Here is a 22,339-nt window from a genome sequence, read left to right as displayed (position 1 = left end):
TGACTCAAAGAACTCTAATAAATCAGTCAAACATGACTTCCCCTTTCACATGACCATGCTGATGCCGCCTAATTGTATGAAAAATCTTCAACTCTGCTAAAATGTCCTTAATAATAGATTCTAACATTTCCCCTATCGGAGAGCCCTCCTTTCTTGAATAGAAGAGTCACACATTCATTATTTCCCAATCTGATGGGACCTTTCCAGAATGGAGGCAATTTTGGAAAATTAAAACCAATACAACTACCATCTCCACAGTCACTTCTTTCATCGCACTGGGATGAAGTCAGTTAGGTCCTGCTGACCTGTGATAGAATTTGGATTATTAGTCCAATATTTTTAGCACAGTAACAATCACTATGCTACTGACCTGATAAGTCAAAAAGTGATGATTGAGTGAAACCACATTTGAGTTTCAAAATTTGGAAAGAAGAGACTAAGGGAGGAAGGAGTGCAAAGAGTAATTTGAGTAGAAGATGGTGTGACAGAATAACACTTGCACTTAAGAGAACTGTCAAGTAACAAAATGATTCTAAAGTAGATTTTAAAAATAATTGTTCCCATCATAAGTAACGCCGCTGAGTGAATTAGTACTTTACATTTTTAATGCTATTAATTGGTACATAAAACTTACTTCTTCGACATCTTCATCAAGTTGCTCATTTGGATCAATTTCACGCACCAGGTCCTGTAGCTTCTTCTTGCTTAAAACCTGAACATGCAATTAGAATAAAGATGCAGAAAGTTCATGTTACGTCCTTTGAAATGACAAATGATAACCTAATATGGGCCTAATTCAGAGACAAATACCTTTGATTCAGCATATACTACAAATGAACAAATATCTCCGCCTGCGCCTTCACTTAATCATGCAATATGCAACGTGTATGTTTCCCAACAAAAATGCATTTTCCAATTTTACGTGCTCCTTTGCTTGTATACTTTTTACGCCATCTTGCTGTTAAAAGGACCATGCTTTTCTTGTACAAGCTTGACACAAAGCTTGGTGTCAAGAAAGAACTAAAATGAAAACTGTGTTGCAATTTCTACATTTTAAAATTCCAAGTTAAAGCTTACATTACATGCTTTGTATTTTTCAAAAGACATGTCAATTACATTCCAATACAATAGCTGTGAAAAGCCCTTTGCCCAATTTTGTTCGTTTCTGACTGTGAGCTACAAATATTAAAATTTAATAAGTAGGAGTCAAACACACTCTGCATCCAAAAATGTGATTTTTTTTCGTTTAGTCATTCATGTCAGGCAAATGTTGGTGACGAGGCCAACATTTATTGTCCATCCTTACCTGCCCTTGAAAAGGTGGTGGCAAGTTGTATTTTGGAACCAATGCAATTCATCCAGTGTATGTATACTCTCAGTGCTGCTAGGAAGAGAGTTCCAGGATTTTGGTCCAGAGACAATGAAAGAACGACAATATAATTCCAAATCAGGATGGTGAGTGGCTTGACAGGAACCTGTAGATGGTTCGCTGCCCTTGAACATTTAGGTAGCAGAGGTCATGGGTTTGAAATATGCTACAGGAGGAGTCTTGGCGAGTTACTGCAGTGCATCTTGTAGATGGTACACGCTGCTGCCACTGTGCATCGGTGGAGGGAGTAAATGTTTAAAGTGGTGGATGGGGTGCTGATCAAGTGGGCTTTGTCCTAGATGGTGTTGAGCTTGAATCTTTTGGGAGCTGCACTCATCACACTCCTGACTTGAATCTTGTAGACAGTGGACAAGCTTTGGGGAGGCACTGAATGAGTTAATCACAGCAAAATCCCCATCTTCTGACTTGCTTTTATTGCCACAATATTTACAGAGCCGATGCATTTAAGTTTCAATGGCAACATTGAGGATATTGGTGGAGTGTTCAGCAATGGTAATGTTATTAGAATATCAAGTTAAGATGGTTGAATTTTCTTTAATTGAAAAATGGTCATTGACTGGCACTTGTGTATTGTTACTGTTTGCAACTCATCAGCCTAGACTCAAACGTTGTCCAGTTCTTGCCGCATGTAGGTACAAACTTCTTCACTATCTAACAAGTCCGAAATGTACAACCATCAGCAAACATCTCCACTTCTGATCTTATGATGGGGTAGATCGTTGATGAAGCAGCTGAAGATGGTTGGACCCAGGACACTATCCTGAGGAACACGTCCAGCAAAAAAAAATGGCCTCCAATAATCACAGCCATCTTTCTTTATGCTAGGCATGACTCCAACTAGCTGTGAGCTTTCGCCTGACCTTTACTGGCATTGTTTTATTTTTGGGTTTTTTGATGCACCACCGAGTCAAATGCTGTCTTTGAATGATGTCAAAGGCATCCATTCTCACCTCACCCCAGAACTCTGCTCTTTTGCCCATGTTTGGATCAAAGCTGTTCTGAGATTGCCAAGTGGCCTCCAAACTAAGACAGCAGATTCACATTGCTTGTTAAGACTTTACTGAGAGTATACATACACTGGATGAATTGCATTGGTTCCAAAATACAACTTGCCACCACCTTTTCAAGGGCAAGTAAGGATGGACAATAAATGTTGGCCTCGTCACCAACATTTGCCTGACATGAATGACTAAACCAAAAACAAAATCACATTTTTGGATGCAGTGGCTGGCCTGATCGGATTTGTCCTGGTTTTTGTGGATGGGGCATACCAGGAAAATTTTCCGAGTGATGCCAGTGTTGTAGCTGTACTGGAACAGCTTGGCTATGGTTGCGTCAAGTTCTGGAGCAGAAGTTTTCAGTACTATTCTCAGAATATTGTCAGAGTCCTTAACCTCTGCAGTATCCAGTGCTGTATCTTAATATAATGTGGAGTAAATCACATTGGCTGAAGCTGACATCTGTGATGATAAGCTCCTCAGACAGAGGCTTAGACTAATCATCAATTCAACACTTCTGGCTGAAGATAGTAGCAAATGCTTCAAACTTGTCTTCTGTATGGATATGCTGGGCTCTCCCATCATTGATAGGGAACTTCTTGGAGCCTGTTCCTCTAGTTAGTAGTTTAATTTTCCACCATCATTCATGGCTGGATGTGGTAGGGCTGCAGAACTTTGATCTGACCTGTTGGTTGTGGGTTGCTAAGCTCTATCTGCAGCATACTCCTTCTGTACTTTAGCACACTGGTAGTCCAGTTTTACTAGATTAGAATCACACAGAGTTCTTGTTACTCAAGTCTGTTTGCAAAAGTGGGTTGTTTCCCAAATCATTTGCCAAATGGAGAGTTGAAAGCACATCACTCTCATAAAAACAGCCAGCTGTATCGTTATTAAGAAAGGTACAACCACTATCCTTTCACCCTTGTATTTGAAGAGGAAGGTTACATTCTACAGGAGGAGGAGATAGTGCGAAGATTGAAAATAAAATAGGCAGCAAAAGGCAAGACAGGTAAATTTTAAAACTGCAATACCTGATTGCCTTCTGGACTCATACGTCCCCCTGAGCCTGGTGTTCCAGGTATCTTTACCACAGCAGTGCTATTAGCCATTGTATTTGGAGGTGGTGTGCTGGATGGATCAGGTTTTACTGAAGGAAAATTTGTCAAATTTATTAGAGCTGCAGGTCCAAACTGGTTCATAATCTGTTGGGCTTTGGTCTTTAAATCATTAAGTTTCTCCAAATCCTGTTTCTGCTTGGGATTGTGGGGGCCGGGACCAATCAGCTGTTCAAAACATAAAAAGGTAAACATAATTTTTGAAATGCCATCTTTTACAAACATTTAAATATAGCAAATTCCTGATCCTTGCATTAGTTTGTTAAGCACGTTGAAGTTGTAAAAAACTTAAGTGTATCACACTATTCTGGCAATTCCCCTCTTCTCAAAATCATGGGGCTATAAATATAAACCAACATTAATACAAGCGTATAATATTCAGAGGCTTTGCTCTCAGGGTTGTTTTCAGAGTGAATTTTACAGCAGTCCTAAGCTCTGTTTACAAGCCACTCACTATTACAGTCATTCGATTAAAGTAAATCAGCCACTACCCTAAAGACAAAGCATGCAAAAAATGTTAAACATTAAATGTACAAAGTTATGAGCAAGCATAAAGTAACACTGTAAAAAGTTTATGAAAAGCTGGGAAAGAATGCCAAAGGCATTTCTTTTGGGTTAATTTACAGCATATTTCTTCAGGCAGACATTCATTAAGATCAGAGATGTGTTTCATTGCCAATATCTCTCTCTGTAATGTGGAAAAGCTAAGAAAACTACCCTTGCATGGTTTTTCACTGTCAGCATTCAACCCCAATTTTAGAGAAAGAATCAGTGCGTAAAAGCAAATTACTGCAGATGCTGGAATCTGAAACCAAAAGAGAAAATGCAGGAAAATCTCAGCAGGTCTGGCAGCATCTGTAAGGAGAGAAAAGTGAGAAAAGCTTTGACAAAGGATCATCTGGACTCGAAACATCAGCTCTTTTCTCTCCTTAGAGATGCTGCCAGAGCTGCTGAGATCTTCCAGCATTTTCTCTTTCGATCTGTGCAAACGGTATGGACACCCATGCAATTGCTTGGAAATTGACTTACAGATAATAAAATATTTAAATATTGCTGCAACATGAAATGAGGCTGTAAAATACGTCCACTTAAGATGATGAGCGAGGATCCCAAGGCTGGCATTAGTAACACAATATAACACTTAAGAAATCCAGCAGTTTTTGGCCGTATGTTTCATTGCAACAATAGCAATTCCTACAAGGGTCTCGTGAAATTTTAGGATATTTGGCATTACAAGGATGACATTTCACATGAAAAAGTATGCCAAAGACAATATTACTGAAGTTTTATCTGGTTGAGCAAACTTTGAAAATGAACTAATTGAAATCCTGCAGAAAAAAACCTGGAAATCCAAGCATAGTGTATGAACAGATGTTTCCCAATATTTATTTCAAATATTGCTCTTCAAACAAGGTGAACCATTTTTATTTTACACTCAGCCTTGAATATATTTTGATCAATTAACTTCCCACCCCCTTAAAACAAACACCTCAGCCCTTGTCATGGAAAAGTATCTCACAACATCAAGTAGATTCACAACTGTTAGTGTTCACCAGATCATTATTTAGGGAACTAACAATTTTCAATAGATCTGTTTTATTAGTAATCTCACAACAAATACTATTTGGAGCAGGAAATATTGACCCAAAGTGTGCTCGATCTCAGCGATGGAAATATATTGAACCCTTTACGTTCAGGCAGGTTTGAAAGTGAACCAGAAAATCATACAATAGATCAAATTCTTCCTGGGAGTACTTTTTTTAAAGCATGACATGGCCCGATTCAGCATTATAACAGAAATTATCAATACACACAGGCATTTAGAATTACTTTACAGATTTCTAGACTTTGGTTCCTAACTGTGTACAATATTAAAACCGTGAAGAGTTCCTTTGATTACCCTACTCTGTACCTCACCCTCTAACTCAGAAGACAGATCACTGGCATCGTGCAGCAGGCACAGCTTCACAGTCACGTTATACTGATGGTGAAATAATTACGTTAAATCATTGTATTGCAAATCATCTAAGTACTGGTAGACTTTTCACTTCCTGGATAAATAAGTCTACTTTGCCCAAAGTGACTCAACACTGATCACAACTTTGATGTATAATTGTATGTATTCCAGCTTTTGTTTCTCGGCACCCAAGAGTGTTTCACTCACATCCCCAAATAGTTTGGTGAGTTTCTCCAGTGTAGCCTGAAGCTATTAATTTCTGCTCAAGTGGAACTAAAAGCATAACGATTAATCTTAGCACCCCTGGGCTCAGGATGAGGAAAGGGGTAAAGGGGAAAAGCAAAAAAGTCTATCCAAGGCTCCTATTTGCTATCTTGGAAGTATGCTCTGCATGAATGTGAGGTGGGGACAGAACTGGGTCCAGATAGGATAGTGCCAAAAAAACTACCAGTATTCTTCAGCAAAACTTACACAGGAGTACTGTCCACCTGGCCAAGGATATGGAGTGCATGGGTACACACCGATCTGCACTCCAATAAGGAATCAATAACTTTAGGCGAGGAAAGCAATTGACAAAGAAACCAGATGTATTTTCGTGATCACTGCCTGGTGTGCGCAATACAAGGCAGCTTAAAGAAATGTTACAAGCATGCTAGTCAGTATTCAAAGTGCCAATGGGAAAACTACAAAACATTTAGTTCAATAACGGCTTGTCTAGTTTTTACATGCAAGAGCAGAAACATAATTACGGGGTGCACGAGTAAACAGCTGACATCAATTTTTTTTAGAAAAGCAGTACGTATGCCCCAATTGTGAAACCTGGATTGATTTAACATAATCAAATTAGCATGGTTTAAAATGCTGAACTAACAATGACTCGTGTTAAACATAGTGATAGTTTGGCACCTTGTATTATCGGGCAATACCTAGCTCCAGCTTATTTCACTTGTTTTATTCTGTATACAGATCCCTCAAGTTGAACGTGCTTTAGCTTAGGCACAACATAAATACATTAAATAAAACACCCCCATCACTCAGCACCTAAATCACATATTGTGTAATATATCAAATCATTGACATTTTCTGCCACGTCCAAATTGGAATAGTTTCTAACACCCTCCTTTCTTTACCACTTCAATTTATTTATAAACCAAATGATTGCAACTATCTTAATGGAATTCAAGAATTTGTTTCTTTAAGCAACAAAGATGTTGAGGGGGTCATTTGTTGTACAGGAAGCACAAATCAATGTGACAAAAATTCTCACGTTCAAAAATAAAATCTCTCGGCCATCCTTAAACACAAGCATTTACTTTCTTTCCAGCAGGTAAAAGCAAATAGGTACTAAACACTTCCATTTTATTGGAAACCATACAATTTATTGAAATAATGAATTTCGATTGAAACCAGACACTGGGGACAATTAACAATGATTTTATCAAATCCAGATACTGGAACAATATTCTACGTGTTGAGCAGAAATTGTTTGATGCCTGCGGCTGGTTAATGGTACAGCTACTTCTAATGATGGGCAAACCTCAAGCCAGAATTGAAACCCTTCAATGTGAGTTACTGTCAATTTATAGCAATGTTAGAGAGGTATTTCCACATCGGGACTTTAGAGCAAATCAAATCAATCAATCCTCCATTTGGGTGGCATGGTGACACAGTCAGGTGGCAAGGTAGCAGAGTGTTAGCACTGCTGCCTCACAACTCTCGGGACCCATATTCAATTCCCTGCTTGGGTCACTGTCTGTGCGGAGTGTGCACGTTCTCACTGTGTCTGCATGGGTTTCCTCTGGGTGCTCCGGTTTCCCCCACAGTCTAAAAGACATGTTGATTAGGTGCACTGGCCATGCTAAATTCTCCCTCAGTGTTACCCAAACAGGAGCCAGAGTGTGGTACTAGGGGATTTTCAGTATAAATGTAAGCCTACTTGTGACTCTAATAAAAACAATAAAATATTTATATTATGAATAAGGTTATTTTCCTGAATTGTGCCATTTATTGAAATTTCCTAAAGTCAGACATTGTTGCACTTAAATCTTTTAAATCATTTCTTTATAACTGTTTTAAAACTTTGTTAGAATAGGGCACAGTGGTTAGCACTGCTGCTTCACAGCACCAGGGACCCGGGTTCTATTCCGGCCTCGGGTAACTGACTGTGGAGTTTGCACATTCTTTCACTCTCTCCACGTCTGCATGGGCTTCCTCCCACACTCCAAAAATGTGCAAGTTTGGTTGATTAGACACTCTAAATTGCCCTTTGTCAGGGAATTTGTAGGGTAGATAAGTGAGGTTGCAGGGATAGGGCCTGGGTGGAATTGTGGTCGGTGCAAACGCAATGGGCCAAATGGCCTCCTTCTGCACTGTAGGATTTTAATCTGTATGTGCAAAGAACTGATCAAGGTTCATCAGAGAAAGGTGTATATCATACATCACAAGTTATAATGATATATATTAGGGTCCCACTGTGGTAAAAGGAATGACTAATGATGCATGATACTACTGAATTAACTTGAAGCAGTTCCAAAATACTGACTTACATATTGCAGAGTAGAAAATCCACTTTGTGCGCAGTTATTTTGAAAAGGAGTAGTTTATAAGTGTTCCTAGCTGTCATGCTCTGATTAACTGAAGCTGCGTGTGTACACAGCAGCAAAAGATGAGCAAACTTCTGTATGGCTGAATTGTTGGCAGAGGTTTCTGACATGTTAATTTTGGGAAGCACCTTTGCTTTGAAACATCAGCAAATAAATATTTCCTCTAATTGGGGCTTAGATTCAGAGAGTCAGCAGCAAACCTTGCACAATACTGGCAAAGTCAAGCAGTTGTCAGCAGCTGTTGTAAGGAAAATACAGTTTTGCACACAAAGTTTAGGAATACTTTTATTGAATCTAGACTGATATGACTAATTATCTTGTCATTGGGCATACGCCATACATTTTAGAATTCTGAAATCGTCTTCATGTTTGAGCAAGGATTTCTGCCTCTCTAAAGCATGTTATACTTTAAATAGTAAAAGCATGTATTTTAATGGTTTATTTGCATTGTGTCTAATTTTCTTATTGTTTTGAGTTGAAGCCGATTGGTCAGTTATTTAAGGCAGCGATTAGCTGATTACACAGACGCAAGTTTGATTCTCTGACACTGTTGAGGCTGGAAAATTCAATCTGGGTGGCAGGGGAGTGCTAGAGAGGGATAATTTAGTCAGGTTCCAAGCACAAAGCATCTATCTGCAGTGGAAATATATACATGGGAACTTCAAAAGTGCTGACACTCATGGTCTAGCTTCAAATGAATCACTCCTACCATTGTGGAAAAATAACTTCACAAGGGAAAAAGAAAAATCACAAAAATATACATAAAACGTACTGATTATTTTATAGCTAACCCTGTTACAACCTCAAAAATGGTGATTTCCTACTGTACTTACAAACATTTGCACAACAGCTATTTAATCCCCAATGTCTAAACCAGAAAGCAATATCTAATGCAGAATCCCTGTCCATATTCTGTTGCTGCATTCTCTCATGCCACTCAAAGCCAACTCAGGCACTACTTACTGCTATCTGAGAGTCTAGATCTTTAATCACATCAGCTACTGCTGTAGGCCCAGATAATGAAGAGTTCATTGTGACATGCTGCCTAGAAACAAACAGCAAGGATTAGGCCACATTAGGATTAACTCGATTTCTGTACCGTGAACGCTTTTGAAAGAGTGCCTTAATACAACAAACTAAATATTCTAAAAATTACTGCCACAGAATAACACTAAACGTAGGATTAATTCACTAAGCAATAAGCTTGATGACAATTCCTAGACAATAAACTATCAGTTGAGAACGATTCTATGCACGAATTGGCATAGGGATGAAAAAAGTAGGGAACTACACACATGGCTAAAGGAGTGGTGCGGGAAAGAGAGGTTTCATTTCATGGGGCATTGGCATCAGTATTGGACCAGGAAGGATCTACGTGTACCACTGGGGCAGTTTTCACCTGAACTGATCTAGGAACAGTGTTCTAGCAGAAAACATAAATAGGGTGGTCACAAGGACTCTAAACTAGCCAATTTGGAATGGGGGGGGGGGGGGGGGAGCGGTGCTGGTGGGGAGGAAAGAGGGGAATGGAAGAGTAAAACTACGGGAAGTATCATGATTAACGAGAAGCAAAGTAGCAAGTTAGCATGTGGGGAGAGGGTTTCAACTACATGGAAAATTATGAAAGTTAAAAAGGACGGACAGGAAAGTAAGGAGATGGTGTAACTCTGATATTTAAGGATGACATCAGGACAATAGTGAGAAATTATATAGGTTCTATGAAGAAAAAGGTTGAATCCATTTGGGTGGAAATTACAAATAGCAATGAGAAAAAGTCACTGAGAGGCATCTATAGGCCGCCAAATAATAACATAAACTGTGGGGTGAGCAATAAAGAAATAACTGATGCATGTAAAAATGGTACGGCAAATATCATGGGGAATTTTAACCTACATGTCAATTGGTCAAACTAGGTCGGTCAAGGCAGCCTTGCGGAGGAGTTCATAGAATGTATCTGCGATAGTTTCCTCGAATAGTATGTAATGGAACCTATGAGGTAGCAAGCAATCCTAGTGTAATGAGACAGGAACAATTAATCTCACAGTTAGGGATCCTCTCGGAAAGAGTGATCACCGTCTGGTTGAATTTAAAACACAGATGGAGCGCGAGAAGTTAAAATCCACTATCAGTGTCTTGTGCTTAAACCAAGGAGACTACAATGGGATGAGGGAGGAGTTGGCTAAGGTAGACTGAGAGCAAACATTTTATGGTGTGGCGATTGAGGAACAGTGGAGGACAGTCAAAGCAATTTTTCAGTGCTCAGCAAAAGTATAGACCGGTGATAAGGAAGGATTGCAGAAGAAGGGATGATCAGCCATGGACATGTAAGGAAATAAAGGAGGGTATCAAATTGAAAGAAAACACATACAAAGTGGCAAGGATTAGTGGGAAATTAGAGGGTTGAGAAATCTTTAAAAGGTCAACAGAAAACTATGAAAAAGCTATAAAGAAAAATAAGATAGATTACGAGTGTAAATTCGCTCAGAACATAAGAACATAAGAAATAGGAGCAGGAGTAGGCCATCTAGCCCTTAAAACAGATAGCAAAAGTTTCTACAAATATATAAAACGAAAAAGAGAGGCAAAGGTAAACATTGGTTCTTTAGGAGGATGAGAAGGGGGATTTAATAAGGGGAAATGATGAAACGACCGAGGCATTGAACAAGGTATTTTTTGTTGGTCTTCACAGAGGAAGACACAAATAACATGCCAAAAATTGATGGCAAAAAGGCTATGGTAGGTGAGGACCTAGAAATGATCATTAAAGTAGTGCTGAGCAAGCTAATGGGGTTAAAGGTAGACAAGTTTCCTAGCCCTGATGGAATGCATCCCAGGGTACTGAAAGAGACAGCAGGGGAAAATAGCAAATGCGCTTGTGGTAATTTACCAAAATTCGCTGGACTCGGGTGGTTCTGGCAGATTGGAGAACAGAAAATGGAAAATAATAAACGTGAGACCATTGTTTAAAAAAGGGGTAGACAAAAGGTGAGTAACTATAGACCAGTTAGCTTAACTTCTGTAGTGCAGAAATAGGGAGGCATCTGGATAGAAACTGTCCTACTGGGAAGACGCAGCATGGGTTTCAGAGTTGAGGGGGTTGGCTCTTGAGGAGAGACTGAGTAGACTGGGAATATACTCACTGGAATTCAGAAGAATAAGGGGAGATCTTATAGAAACATTGTAAGAAACAATTTAGAAAAACTTGGGATTAAAAAAAACTGATGTGGATGTGCCGGCGTTGGACTGGGGTAAACACAGTAAAAAGTCTGACAACACCAGGTTTTAGTCCAACCGATTTATTTGATAGTAAACGCACAAGCTTTCGGGTTAGTCCCTTCGTCAGATGAATGGAGAGTTCTGGCCTCAGACAGAGCATATATGCTCTGTCTGAGGCCAGAAACAACCCAAAAGCTTGTGCGTTTACTATCAAATAAATCGGTTGGACTAAAACCTGGTGTTGTCAGACTTTTTACCATTAAAAAAACTAACAGATCAGGGTAGGTTAGATCAGAGTGATCGAAAAATACTGTTTGCATAGGGGCACTGATAACCACTATTAGAGAATTTAGACATGTATTTTGAAAACATATTCTGTATTAAAAGCATATACATTGGTTAATAACTATGTCCCAACATGCCTTATAAGCAGTGTGTTGAGTAAAAACAACCACATTCCTTGGAACAATGCATAAGAACAATAAGAAATAGGAGCAGGAGTAGGCCATCTAGCCCCTCGAGCCTGCCCCGCCATTCAATAAGATCATGGCCGATCTGAAGTGGCTCAGTTCCACTTTCCCGCTTTCTCCCCATAACCCTTAATCCCCTTGCCTACCAAAAACCTATCTACCCGCGTCTTAAATATATTTAGCGAGGCAGCCTCCATCACTTCAACTGGCAGAGAATTCCAGAGATTCACCACCCTTTGAGTGAAGAAGTTCCTCCTCAACTCCGTTCTAAACTGCAACCCCACCCCCCTTATCTTGAGGCTGTGCCCTCTAGTCCTACAGTCCTTTCTGAGCGGGAAGAACCTCTCAGCTACTCAGTAAAGGGAAGAGCAACTCATATTAGGACTGTCTGGCATTTGATGAGTGGATATACATTGAACCCAGAACACAGTAGGGGTCTCAGATAGTCCTAATGAATGGGATATACTCTGCACCAGACAAAGAGGTCTGGAAAGTATCAGGAGACCGTGAGAGAGACTCTCAAGGCCCACGAACTGATCACATAGTCCCATGCAGTCAGAGGATACATGTTATTAGCTAAGGTAAAATAATCTATACCAATAATGATTGGCTTGTACCCAGCTGGGGTGAGCAAGGTGGTGGGGGGGGGGGGGGGGGGGGGGGGTAAATGGCTTTGAAAAATTGTATAATTGCAGTACTGAGAGCGAGTTGATTTGGATCTGCCCCAAATCACTCTCCCTTGGACACCGACCAAGCTTGGAAAATAAAGAAATGTCTTTTACCAGAGTACTTGCCTCCATGGGTGTGTATTAGCGAAGCCGTAATTAAGAAGGGGAATCCCTTACACGAAAGGCAACTTAATCCATAGTCTCTGAAGACACTCCTACACATATAACATTTTGAAGGGAATAGATAAGATAGAAGCAGGGAGGCTGTTCCCACTGACGGGTGAAACTAAAACTATAGGGCATAGTCTCAAGATAAGCAGGATCAGATTTAGGACTGAGTTGAGGAGGAACTTCTTCACCCAAAGGGTTGTGAATCTGTGGAACTCCCTGCCCAGTGAAACAGTTGAGGCTAGTTTGTTGAATGTTTTTAAGGCAAAGATGGATAAATTTTTAAACAGTAAAGGAACTAAGCGTTATGGTGAGCAGGCAGGTTAGTGGAGCTGAGTCCACGAAAAGATCAGCCATGACCTTATTGAATGGTGGAGAAGGCTTGAGGGGCCAGATGGCCTACTCCTAGTTCTTATGAAGATGGTGTCAATTTTCTTCTAAAAAACGATTAAAATATCTTTGGAGAGATAACCAAGGCCTATTTCTGGTTTCTTTTCCCTCTCCTACTATGTTTCATGGAGACTAAGCTAATGTTTGGCCACAATAAAAATATTTTTCAAATGAAAAGCCATGGCAGGTGTTGAATTTATTAAGTGGAAGTCCTATTGTTTGGGTTAATAATTCCCTTTAAAGTTGGCAGGTGAAATGCAGAAAAGCTTAAAAATCTAAGTCTTAGGTTCAATTCTAGCCCATGTTGACTTGGCCAATGTTAGTTGGGGTAGATGCGTTCTAATTGACCACAGGATTCGGGATTGATGGCAAATTAACTAGGGCTTCCCTTTCCATCAGATCACCATCTCATGACTGAAGGTGAATAAGTGAAGACAACATCAGGCTCACCTGTGTAACATTCAAGGTCAAATAGTTGCCTTCACCTATGTGAAGAACTTGCTGCCTTGGTGAGGCAACCAAAGACCATTGCTGCCCAAGATACTAAACTCTAGCAGGATTCTTTCCTCTATAGGGGTATGAGTGAGGGAAAAGTGGATTTCTGAGATAATACAAATACACGAACTAAAATAAGCTAGCAGGCTTTCAGGGCAGAATGGTTAACTTCTGCTCCAATTCCCTACCTTCTGTTTTGGACCTTCAAAAGTACTTTTTATTCAAAGAATACGGGCTTCCCTAATTGCCCTCGAGGTGGTGGTGGTGGTGAGTCACCTCCTTGAACCACTGCTGTCTGTATATACCCACAGTGCTGTTAGGGAGGGAGTTCCAGGATTTTGACCCAGAGTTAAGGAAGAAATGGTGATATATTTTCAAGTCAAGGTGGTGAGTGATTTGGAGGGGAACCATCAATGGGTAGTGTTCTCATGTATCTGCTGCCCTTGTTCTACTAGATGGTAGTGGTTCTGGGTTTGGAAGGTGCTGTGACAGGAGCCTCTCTGAGTTCCTGCAGTGTAACTTGTAGATGGTAACATCAGCTGCCATTATGCAATAGTGGCTGAGGGAGTGAATGCTTATGGGTGTGGTGCCAATCAAGCAGGCTATTTTGCCCTGGATGGTGTCAAGCTTCTCAAGTGTTGTTGGAACTGCATCCTCCAAGCAAGGGGAGAGTATTCCATCACATTCCTGATGTGTGAGATTTAGATGGTGGACAGGCTTTGGGAGGTCAGGAGGTGAATTACTCACAGCAGGATTCTTAGCATTTGACCTGCTTTTGCAGTGACAGTATTTATGTGGCTGGTCCAGTTTAGCTTCTGGTCAATGGTAACTCACAGGATGTTAATAGCAGGGGATTTAATGATGATAATGCTACTGAATGTCAAGGGTGATGGTGAGATTCTCTTGTTGCAGATAGTCATTGCCTGACACTTTCAAATTTTATTTACCACTTGGCAGTCCTGGATATCTGTGCTAGGTATGACGTCAACCAGTGGAGAGTTTTCCCATCGCCTCCAGTTTTACTAGGGTTCTTTGATGCCTCAGTCAAATTTTGCCTTGATTTCAAGGGCAGTCACTCTCACCTCATCTCGAGTTCAGCTTTTTCGTCCATGCTTGAACCAAGGTTGTATAGATATCAGGACCTGAGTGGTCAGTGCGGAGACCAAACAGAGTCAGTGAGCAGATTATTGCTGAGTAAGTGCTGCACGACAGCACTGTTGATGACCTCTTCCGTCATTTTCATGACGACCGAGTGAGATGATGGGTAGGGAACTGGCTGGGATGGAAACATCCTGCTTTTTGTGAACAGGACATACCTGGGCAATTTTCCACATTAATAGGTTGATGCCAGTGTTGTCACTGTATTGGAACCACCTAGCTTCGGACACAGCAAGTTCTGGAGCACAAGTCTTCAGTATCAATGCCTGAATACTGTCAGGACACAGTCTTTGCAGTCTCCAGTGCCTTCAGCTGTTTTTTGATAATTATGTGGAGTGAATCGAATTGGCTGAAGACAGGCATATGTGATGCTGGGGACCACAGGTGGAGGCCAAGATGGCTAATTCACTCAGCACTTCTGGCTGAAGATTATATGGAGGGCATCCTCAATTGGAAAACAGGGCTCCACAAGGTGGAGCCAGAACTCCAATCAGTACTGCCATTGTCAGGTTTATTTGCAGCAAGAAGTCTCACAACACCAGAATAAAGTCTAACAGGTTTATTTGGTAGCAAAAGCCACTAGCTTTCAGAGCAGCAACTGCTCCGAAAGCTAGTGCTTTTGCTACCAAATAAACCTGTTGGACTTTAACCTGGTGTTGCGAGACTTCTTACTATGTTTACCCCAGTCCAGCGCCGGCATTTCCACATCAGGTTTATTTGCAGCAGGCAGATGTGAGGCTGAGGTCAAGTATGTTTTTTGTTCTTGTTGGTTCCCTCATCACCTGCTGCAATCCCAGTCTAGTAGCTATGTCCTGTAGGACTTGCCCAACTTGGTCAGTAGGAGTGACAGATATTGAAGTCCCCCACCCCAAAGAACATTCTGTGCCTTTGCCACCATCAGCACTACCTCCAAGCGGAGTTCCATACGGCGGTGTACTGATTCATCAGCTGATCCCAGGCAGTACTTGGTAATCAGCAGATTTCCTTGCTCATGTTTGACCTGATGCAATGAGACTTCAATGTGACAGGGCTGAATTTGCTGTTGTCATTTCTGGTGCCCAGGTCGCTGCTGGTAGATCTGCCGATTTCATTCTATTTAAATGTTTTAGCAGTTTGATACAATTGCTTGCTCGGCCATTTAAGGGTCAACCACATTGGTGTGTGTCTGGAGTTGCATGTAAGCCAGGCCAAATAAGGGCGACAAATTTCCTCCTCTAAAGGACATTAGTGAACCAGATAGGTTTTTACAATAATTGACAATTTTTTATGTTCATCAGTAGACTTTATTTCTAGTTTTTTACTGATTCCAAATTCCATCACCCTTCATGGTGCTATTCAAACCCTGGCTCCCCAGAGCATTACCCTGGGTAAGAATAATTTGGTTTCTGTTTCTATTAAACATTTGCCAGTTCTTAAGCAAAGCTCAAACATTTAAAAGAAAGGCTTGTACTTATATAGTGTCTTTCACGACTGCAGAATATCCCAAAGCACATCATGACTAATGGCATAAATTAAGTACCAGGACAGCACTGCTGCCTCTCAGCACCACGGACCTGGGTTCAATTCCGACCGAGTGACTATTTGTGTGGAATTTGTACAGTCTCCCCATGTCTGTGTGGGTTTCCACTGGTGGGGATAAGGCGGAGGAATTCTATGGTTCTAAGTGTAATCACTCTTGTGATGTAGAAAACACAGCAGTCAATTTGCGCACAACAGGACCCCACAAACAGCGATGTGTAAACAATCAGATAATTTGGTTTTGAGATGTATATTGGCCAGGATATCTCCTGTGCTCTTCTGAGAAACAATGCCAAGGGATTTCTTGGAAAATAGACATGGCCTTGGCTAATGCCTCATCCATGAGGCACCTCCAACGATGCCACATTAAAATGTCAATCTAAGCTTGAGAGCTTGACTCTCTGGAGTGAGATGTGAATTCAATCCAGTGACTCAGACAGGTGAGATAGCCACTGAGCCATATCTTTACAAAATGGGAATGTCATACAAGTCACACCAACTCCCAACAGTCCAAGGTTCAACGGAAGGAAGTATTATGGATGTTTGGTAATGACTCAGCTCTTGTAAACATATTGAGATCACAACTCAGTACTTCACTTTGTAATATAGAACTTGAATATTGCTAAAGTTGGCACTCATCTGGACAAATACAAGAATGCCAAATTTCAAGCAAACACAATAATTTCTAGTACAGGAGAAAAAGGCTCAGATTGTACAGGGTACTGGTGAGGCCGCAGCTGGAGTACTGTGTGCAGCTTTGGTCGCCACACTTGTGCAAGGATATTTTGGCCTTGGAGGGAGTGCAGAGGAGGTTCACTAGGCTGATACCAGAGATGAGGGGGTTAGACTATGAAGAGAGACTAAATAGACTGGGTCTGTACTTGTTGGAGTTTAGAAGGATGAGGGGGGATCTTATAGAGATGTATAAGATAATGAAAGAGATGGATAGGGTAGAGGTAGAGAGATTCTTCCCGCTTAAAAAGGATAGCAGGACTAGAGGGCACAGCCTCAAGATAAGGGGGGGGGGGGGGTGCAGTTTAGATCAGAGTGGAGGAGGAACCTCTTCACTCAAAGGGTGGTGAATCTCTGGAGTTCTCTGCCCGTTGAAGTGGTGGAGGCTACCTCACTAAATATACTTAAATCACGGGTAGACAGGTTTTTGACAGACAAGGGAATTAAAGATTATGGGGAGAAAGCGGGAAAGTGGAACTGATCCACTTCAGATCAGCCACGATTTTACTGAATGGTGGGGCAGGCTCGAAGGGCTAGATGGCCTGCTCCTGCTTCTTATGTTCTTATGACTGGTTCGCCAAGTTGTTGCCATGGAGAAAGCAATGGGGAACTTTCAGCTTCAAGCTCCCAGATAATTTTAAAAAAGGCACAAGGTTTTAATGTATTCATTCTGTTTGCAGAGAATCAATCCCTGTGTGTATGTATGTTGCTTCTAGTAAATGTGAATGAGCCATGTTACAAGCTCAACTCATTATCTTAAACTGGTTCTTAATGGAGCCTTCGAACACTCAGGATTCTTCAGTAAGTGTTGTCCAATCACAGAATCACATTAAATAGATGTTTTGTTTTCTGTTTGGGGAGCAAATTGTAGAAAGTGGGTCAAGTACAAGTTGATTATACGTGCAAGTAGATTGTGGGTGTCAGTCTCAAACAGGATATTAGTTTTATGATAAGCTGGTGCAGAAGAAACACTACTTTTAAACAGAATTCAGTGAAATTTGCACACCTGTTGGCTAAAAGAACTTAAAGCTCTTACTAACTGAAGGACTCCTAGCAGTGGGTTGGATTTCCAGGGATAGCCAAGCTGAGAGGGAGGGGAGGAGATAAAAGTAGTGACCGGGAAAAAGAGTACTCGCGAGAGGGCAGGAGTGGGCAAGTGGGGCGGGCAGCACGCAGGGGTGCGAGCAAGCAGGCAAGGTGCAGAAATGAGAAAGAGAGAGAGAGAAAGAAATAGAAAAATGCAAGACACCAGAGTTAAAGAACATTAGAACCACAAGAGTTCTCACATGATGTGGCTACATGTAAAATGTTAGCAATATCTGCACTGAATTTCTAGAACAGTGGGACAGTTGGAGAAGCTTTGAAGGGATAATATTGCTAAATATCTGCAGAAGGCACAAATCGCAGTCTTGAACAATCTTTGAAATAGTACGGACTAAGTTTTTGATAGTTATCTGACTTAGCGTGGAGAGGATTGGCTGTCAAATAGGAGGCAGAGAGTGGGGGTCAATGGATACTATTCGGATTGGCGGTTGGTGACTAGTGGAGTGCCCCAGGGGTCAGTGCTGGGGCCTCAGCTATTTACCATTTATATAGATGATCTGGAGGAGGGAACCAAGTGTATGCTGTCGAAATTTGCTGATGACAACAAGATTGGTGGAACGGCAAATTGCGCGGAGGGTGTGGAGAGTCTGCAGAAGGATCTAGATAGGCTGGGCGAATGGGCCAGGAAATGGCAAATGGAATTTAATGTTGGCAAGTGCGAGGTGGTCCACTTTGGTAGGAAGAATGGTAGGAAGGACTATTACTTACGTGGCGAAAAACTGCAGCAGGCGACGGTGCAGAGGGACCTCAGGGTCCTTGTGCATGAGTCGCAAAAACCCAGCCTGCAGGTGCAGCAGGTGGTCAGGAAGGCGAATGGGATGCTGGCCTTCATAGCGAGGGGGATTGAATATAAAAGTAGGGAGGTCTTGCTGCAGCTGTATAGGGCATTGGTGAGGCCGCAGCTGGAGTACTGTGTGCAGTTTTGGGCGCCGCACTTACGCAAGGATATTTTGGCCTTGGAGGGAGTGCAGAGGAGGTTTACTAGGCTGATACCGGAGTGGAGGGGGTTGAGCTATGAGGAGAGGCTGAATAAACTAGGCTTGTACTCGTTAGAGTTTAGAAGAATGAGGGGAGATCTCATTGAGACGTATAAGATGATGAATGGGATGGATAGGATAGAGGTGGAGAGACTCTTCCCGCTCAGATTGGACAGTAGGACTAGGGGGCACAGCCTCAAGATAAAGCCGGGGGGGGGGGGGGGGGGGTTTAGAACGGAGTTGAGGAGGAACTTCTTCACTCAAAGGGTGGTGAATCTCTGGAATTCTTTGCCCGTTGAAGTGGTGGAGGCTGCCTCGCTAAATATTTTTAAGACGCGGGTTGATGGGTTTTTGATAAGCGAGGGGATTAAGGGTTTTGGGGAGAGGGCGGGAATGTGGAACTGAGCCACGACAGATCAGCCATGATCTTACTGAATGGCGGGGCAGGCTCGAAGGGCTAGATGGCCTATTCCTGCTCCTATTTCTTATGTTCTTAAGCTATTGGGGATATAAGCCAAATGGGTATGAAGGAAATTTGAATTAAGAAGTTCTGCTTAGATACAATTAGCTTTCTTCATTGTGCTTGTATTATTGTAAATGTAACAAACTATTTAATATAGAGTGTTTATTAGTATTCATGTTCTTTGATTATGGGTCAGTATAATTATTTTGTTTTAAATCATGATCCCTGTGGCTTCTAAAACAACCTATCAAGATCATAAAGGACGAATGATGAAGAAACAAAAGACACACAGTTATATAGCATCCATCATTACTGCCAGACTTGTCAAAGTGCCTTTCAGCAAATTAAGTAATCTTTTTAGAAGTGTAGTTACTGTCTTTGAAAGTTATGAAAGGAAAGAAGAGATAATTGCAAAATAAATCACTCCCTTCTTGACAAAATTTCTCAAGGTTACAGGAAACATATTTTGCAGAAACTTTCACTTTTACACATACAAATCTCAAAATCTTATCACAAAGCCTGTCAGATTGATCAAAAAAATGCTCAAGTTAAGAACATCTCAAAGTATGCAACACAAATTTGAAGGCAATTGTATAAAACTGCAATTCATATTATTTGTCAATGTTTTCCAATAACCATAATTTAAACACTCTCCCTGCCCACATCCCTATCTTGCTCCCTCCACCCAGCCTTCTGTCTCTCTCACATTCTTAGCTCTGAGGTAAGGTCATCCAGACTCAAAACATTGGCTCTATTCTCGCTCCACAGCTGCTGTCAAACCTGCTGATATTTTCCAACATTTTCTCTTTCAGATTCCAACATCCACAGTTTTTTGTCTTTATCTTTCTAGTTACCTGTCTGTTTCTCTCCCCATCTCCCTCCGTCACCTTCTCATTCTATTTCCCTCCCCCTTTGTCTCTCGCCTGTCCCCCATTTCCCTCCCTCATATATTCCTCCCCCTCCCTCTCCCCCCACTCCCTCCCTCTCACCCCCCCATCCCTCTACTTCCCTCCCTGTCTCTCCCTCTCCTCCAATTTCTGTCCCTTTCTCTGTTTCCTTCTCTATTTTCCTCCTCGTCTCTAAATGTTTTCCCTTCCTGTCTGTCTCTCCCTCTCTATCCCCCACTCTCCGTCCCTTTCTCTCTCCAGTTCCTTCCCTGTCCCTCTGTTTACTTCCCTCCCTTCCCCCCCATCCCCCTTTTTCTGTCCCTCTATTTCCTTCCTGTCTCTCAATGTTTTCCCTGTCTGTCTCTCTCTATACCCCCACTCCCTTTCTCTCTCTCCAGTTCCTCCCATGTACCTCTATTTTCCTCCCTGTCTATCCCTCTCCCGCAATTTCTGTCCCTCCAGTTTCTCCCCGTCCCTCTGTTTCCCTCCCCTCCCCCGTCCCTCTGTTTCCCTCCCCCGTCCCTCTGTTTCCCTCCCCCGTCCCTCCGTTTCCCTCCCCTCTGTTTCCCTCCCCTGTCCCTCTGTTTCCCTCCCCTCCGTTTCCCTCCCCTGTCCCTCCGTTTCCCTCCCCTCCCCTGTCCCTCCGTTTCCCTCCCCTGTCCCTCCGTTTCCCTCCCCTGTCCCTCCGTTTCCCTCCCCTCCCCTGTCCCTCCGTTTCCCTCCCCTCCCCTGTCCCTCCGTTTCCCTCCCCTCCCCTGTCCCTCCGTTTCCCTCCCCTCCCCTGTCCCTCCGTTTCCCTCCCCTCCCCTGTCCCTCTGTTTCCCTCCCCTGTCCCTCTGTTTCCCTCCCCTCCCCTGTCCCTCTCTCTGTATTTCGCCCTCTTCCCGGTGACAGGAAGCTGTGAACATTCCGGCTTGAGGCCGGCGGGGCCCTGATCCCCAGGATCTTTGTGTGTGTGTCTCTCTTTCTCTCACTCACCCAGCCAACCGCCAGCGGAGCCTCAGCAGCCGCGGCCCATGCTCTCGATTCGGAGCTGCTCCCGGATCAGAGCCGCCGCTCGGGGCCTGCCATCCTGACCCGGAAACACAGGCCTGACCCCTGACCCCCTCACCCCGCCCAGTCACAGCGGGGGTGGGGGGGGGGCGGCAGGCAGTGCCGATTTTAATAAACAACCCGCCGCGGGGAGTTAGTGACTCCCTCCCGGAGGAGGCGGCGGCGACCGCCGGAATGGTTTTTATTTCGTGTTTTTGTTCTGTGGGAAACGCGCGTGCGCGGTGCAACCCGGAGCTGGCGCGCAGGCAGTTGGCGGTTGCTAGGGGCCCGTTAGTGCGGTGGTTGCTGGGGCGGTTGCTAGGGGCCCGTTACTGCGGTGGTTGCTGGGGCGGTTGCTAGGGGTCCATTACTGCGGTGGTTGCTGGGGCGGCTGCTAGGGGCCCGTTGCTAAGGGCAGACCCCAGGGTCAGATGGACTGGTGACTCTTCCTCTCCACAGAAGCTGCTGAGTCTTTCCAGAATGTTCTGTTTTAATTTCAGATTTCCAACATCTACAGCATTTTGATTTGATTAATTATTTAATATATTAAAATACAGTGAAAAGTATTGTTTCTTGAGCGCTATACAGACCAAGCATACTGTTCATAGAGAAGGAAATGAGAGTGTGCCGAATGTAATGTTACAGTCATAGCTAGGGTGTAGAGAAAGATCAACTTAATGCAAGATAAATCCATTCAAAAGTCTGACAGCAGCAGGGATGACGCTGTTCTTGAATTGGTTGGTACGTGACCTTAGACTTTTGTATCTTTTTCCCAACAGAAGAAGGTGAAGAGAGAATGTTTGGGGTGCGAGGGGACCTTAATTATGCTGGGCGCTTTGCCGAGGCAATGGGAAGGGTAGACGGAGTCAATGGATGGGAGGCTGGTTTGCGTGAAGGATTGGGCTACATTCGCAACATTTTGTAGTTCCTTGCAGTGTTGGGCAGAACAGGAGCCCATACCAAGCTGTGATGCAACCAGAAAGAATGCTTTCTATGGT

The 22,339-nt window shown here is 42.7% G+C and overlaps 1 protein-coding gene across 3 annotated transcripts in view; it reads right to left on the bottom strand.

Moving 5' to 3' along the window:
- taf12 (TAF12 RNA polymerase II, TATA box binding protein (TBP)-associated factor) overlaps positions 1-21,416 on the bottom strand; it is a 32,445-nt gene extending 11,029 nt beyond the window's left edge. The window contains exons 1-4 of one of the 3 annotated variants that reach the window (XM_080211214.1): positions 21,288-21,409; positions 9,027-9,108; positions 3,420-3,671; positions 635-712 (exon numbers count right to left, since the gene is read on the bottom strand). In XM_080211214.1, coding sequence (XP_080067340.1) covers positions 635-712; positions 3,420-3,671; positions 9,027-9,095 — 399 coding nt within the window. In that variant the 5' untranslated portion in view covers positions 9,096-9,108; positions 21,288-21,409. Of the gene's footprint in view, positions 1-634; positions 713-3,419; positions 3,672-9,026; positions 9,109-21,287 lie in introns of all 3 variants that reach the window. The other 2 variants (XM_080211215.1, XM_080211216.1) reach the window with 2 other exon arrangements.
- Between the last annotated feature and the right edge of the window lie 923 nt (positions 21,417-22,339).

The sequence above is a fragment of the Carcharhinus amblyrhynchos genome, chromosome 24, assembly GCF_965287045.1.
Source record: "Carcharhinus amblyrhynchos chromosome 24, sCarAmb.v2.hapA, whole genome shotgun sequence".
Taxonomy (NCBI): Eukaryota; Metazoa; Chordata; class Chondrichthyes; order Carcharhiniformes; family Carcharhinidae; genus Carcharhinus; species Carcharhinus amblyrhynchos.
This window is presented reverse-complemented; position numbering and strand designations above follow the sequence as displayed.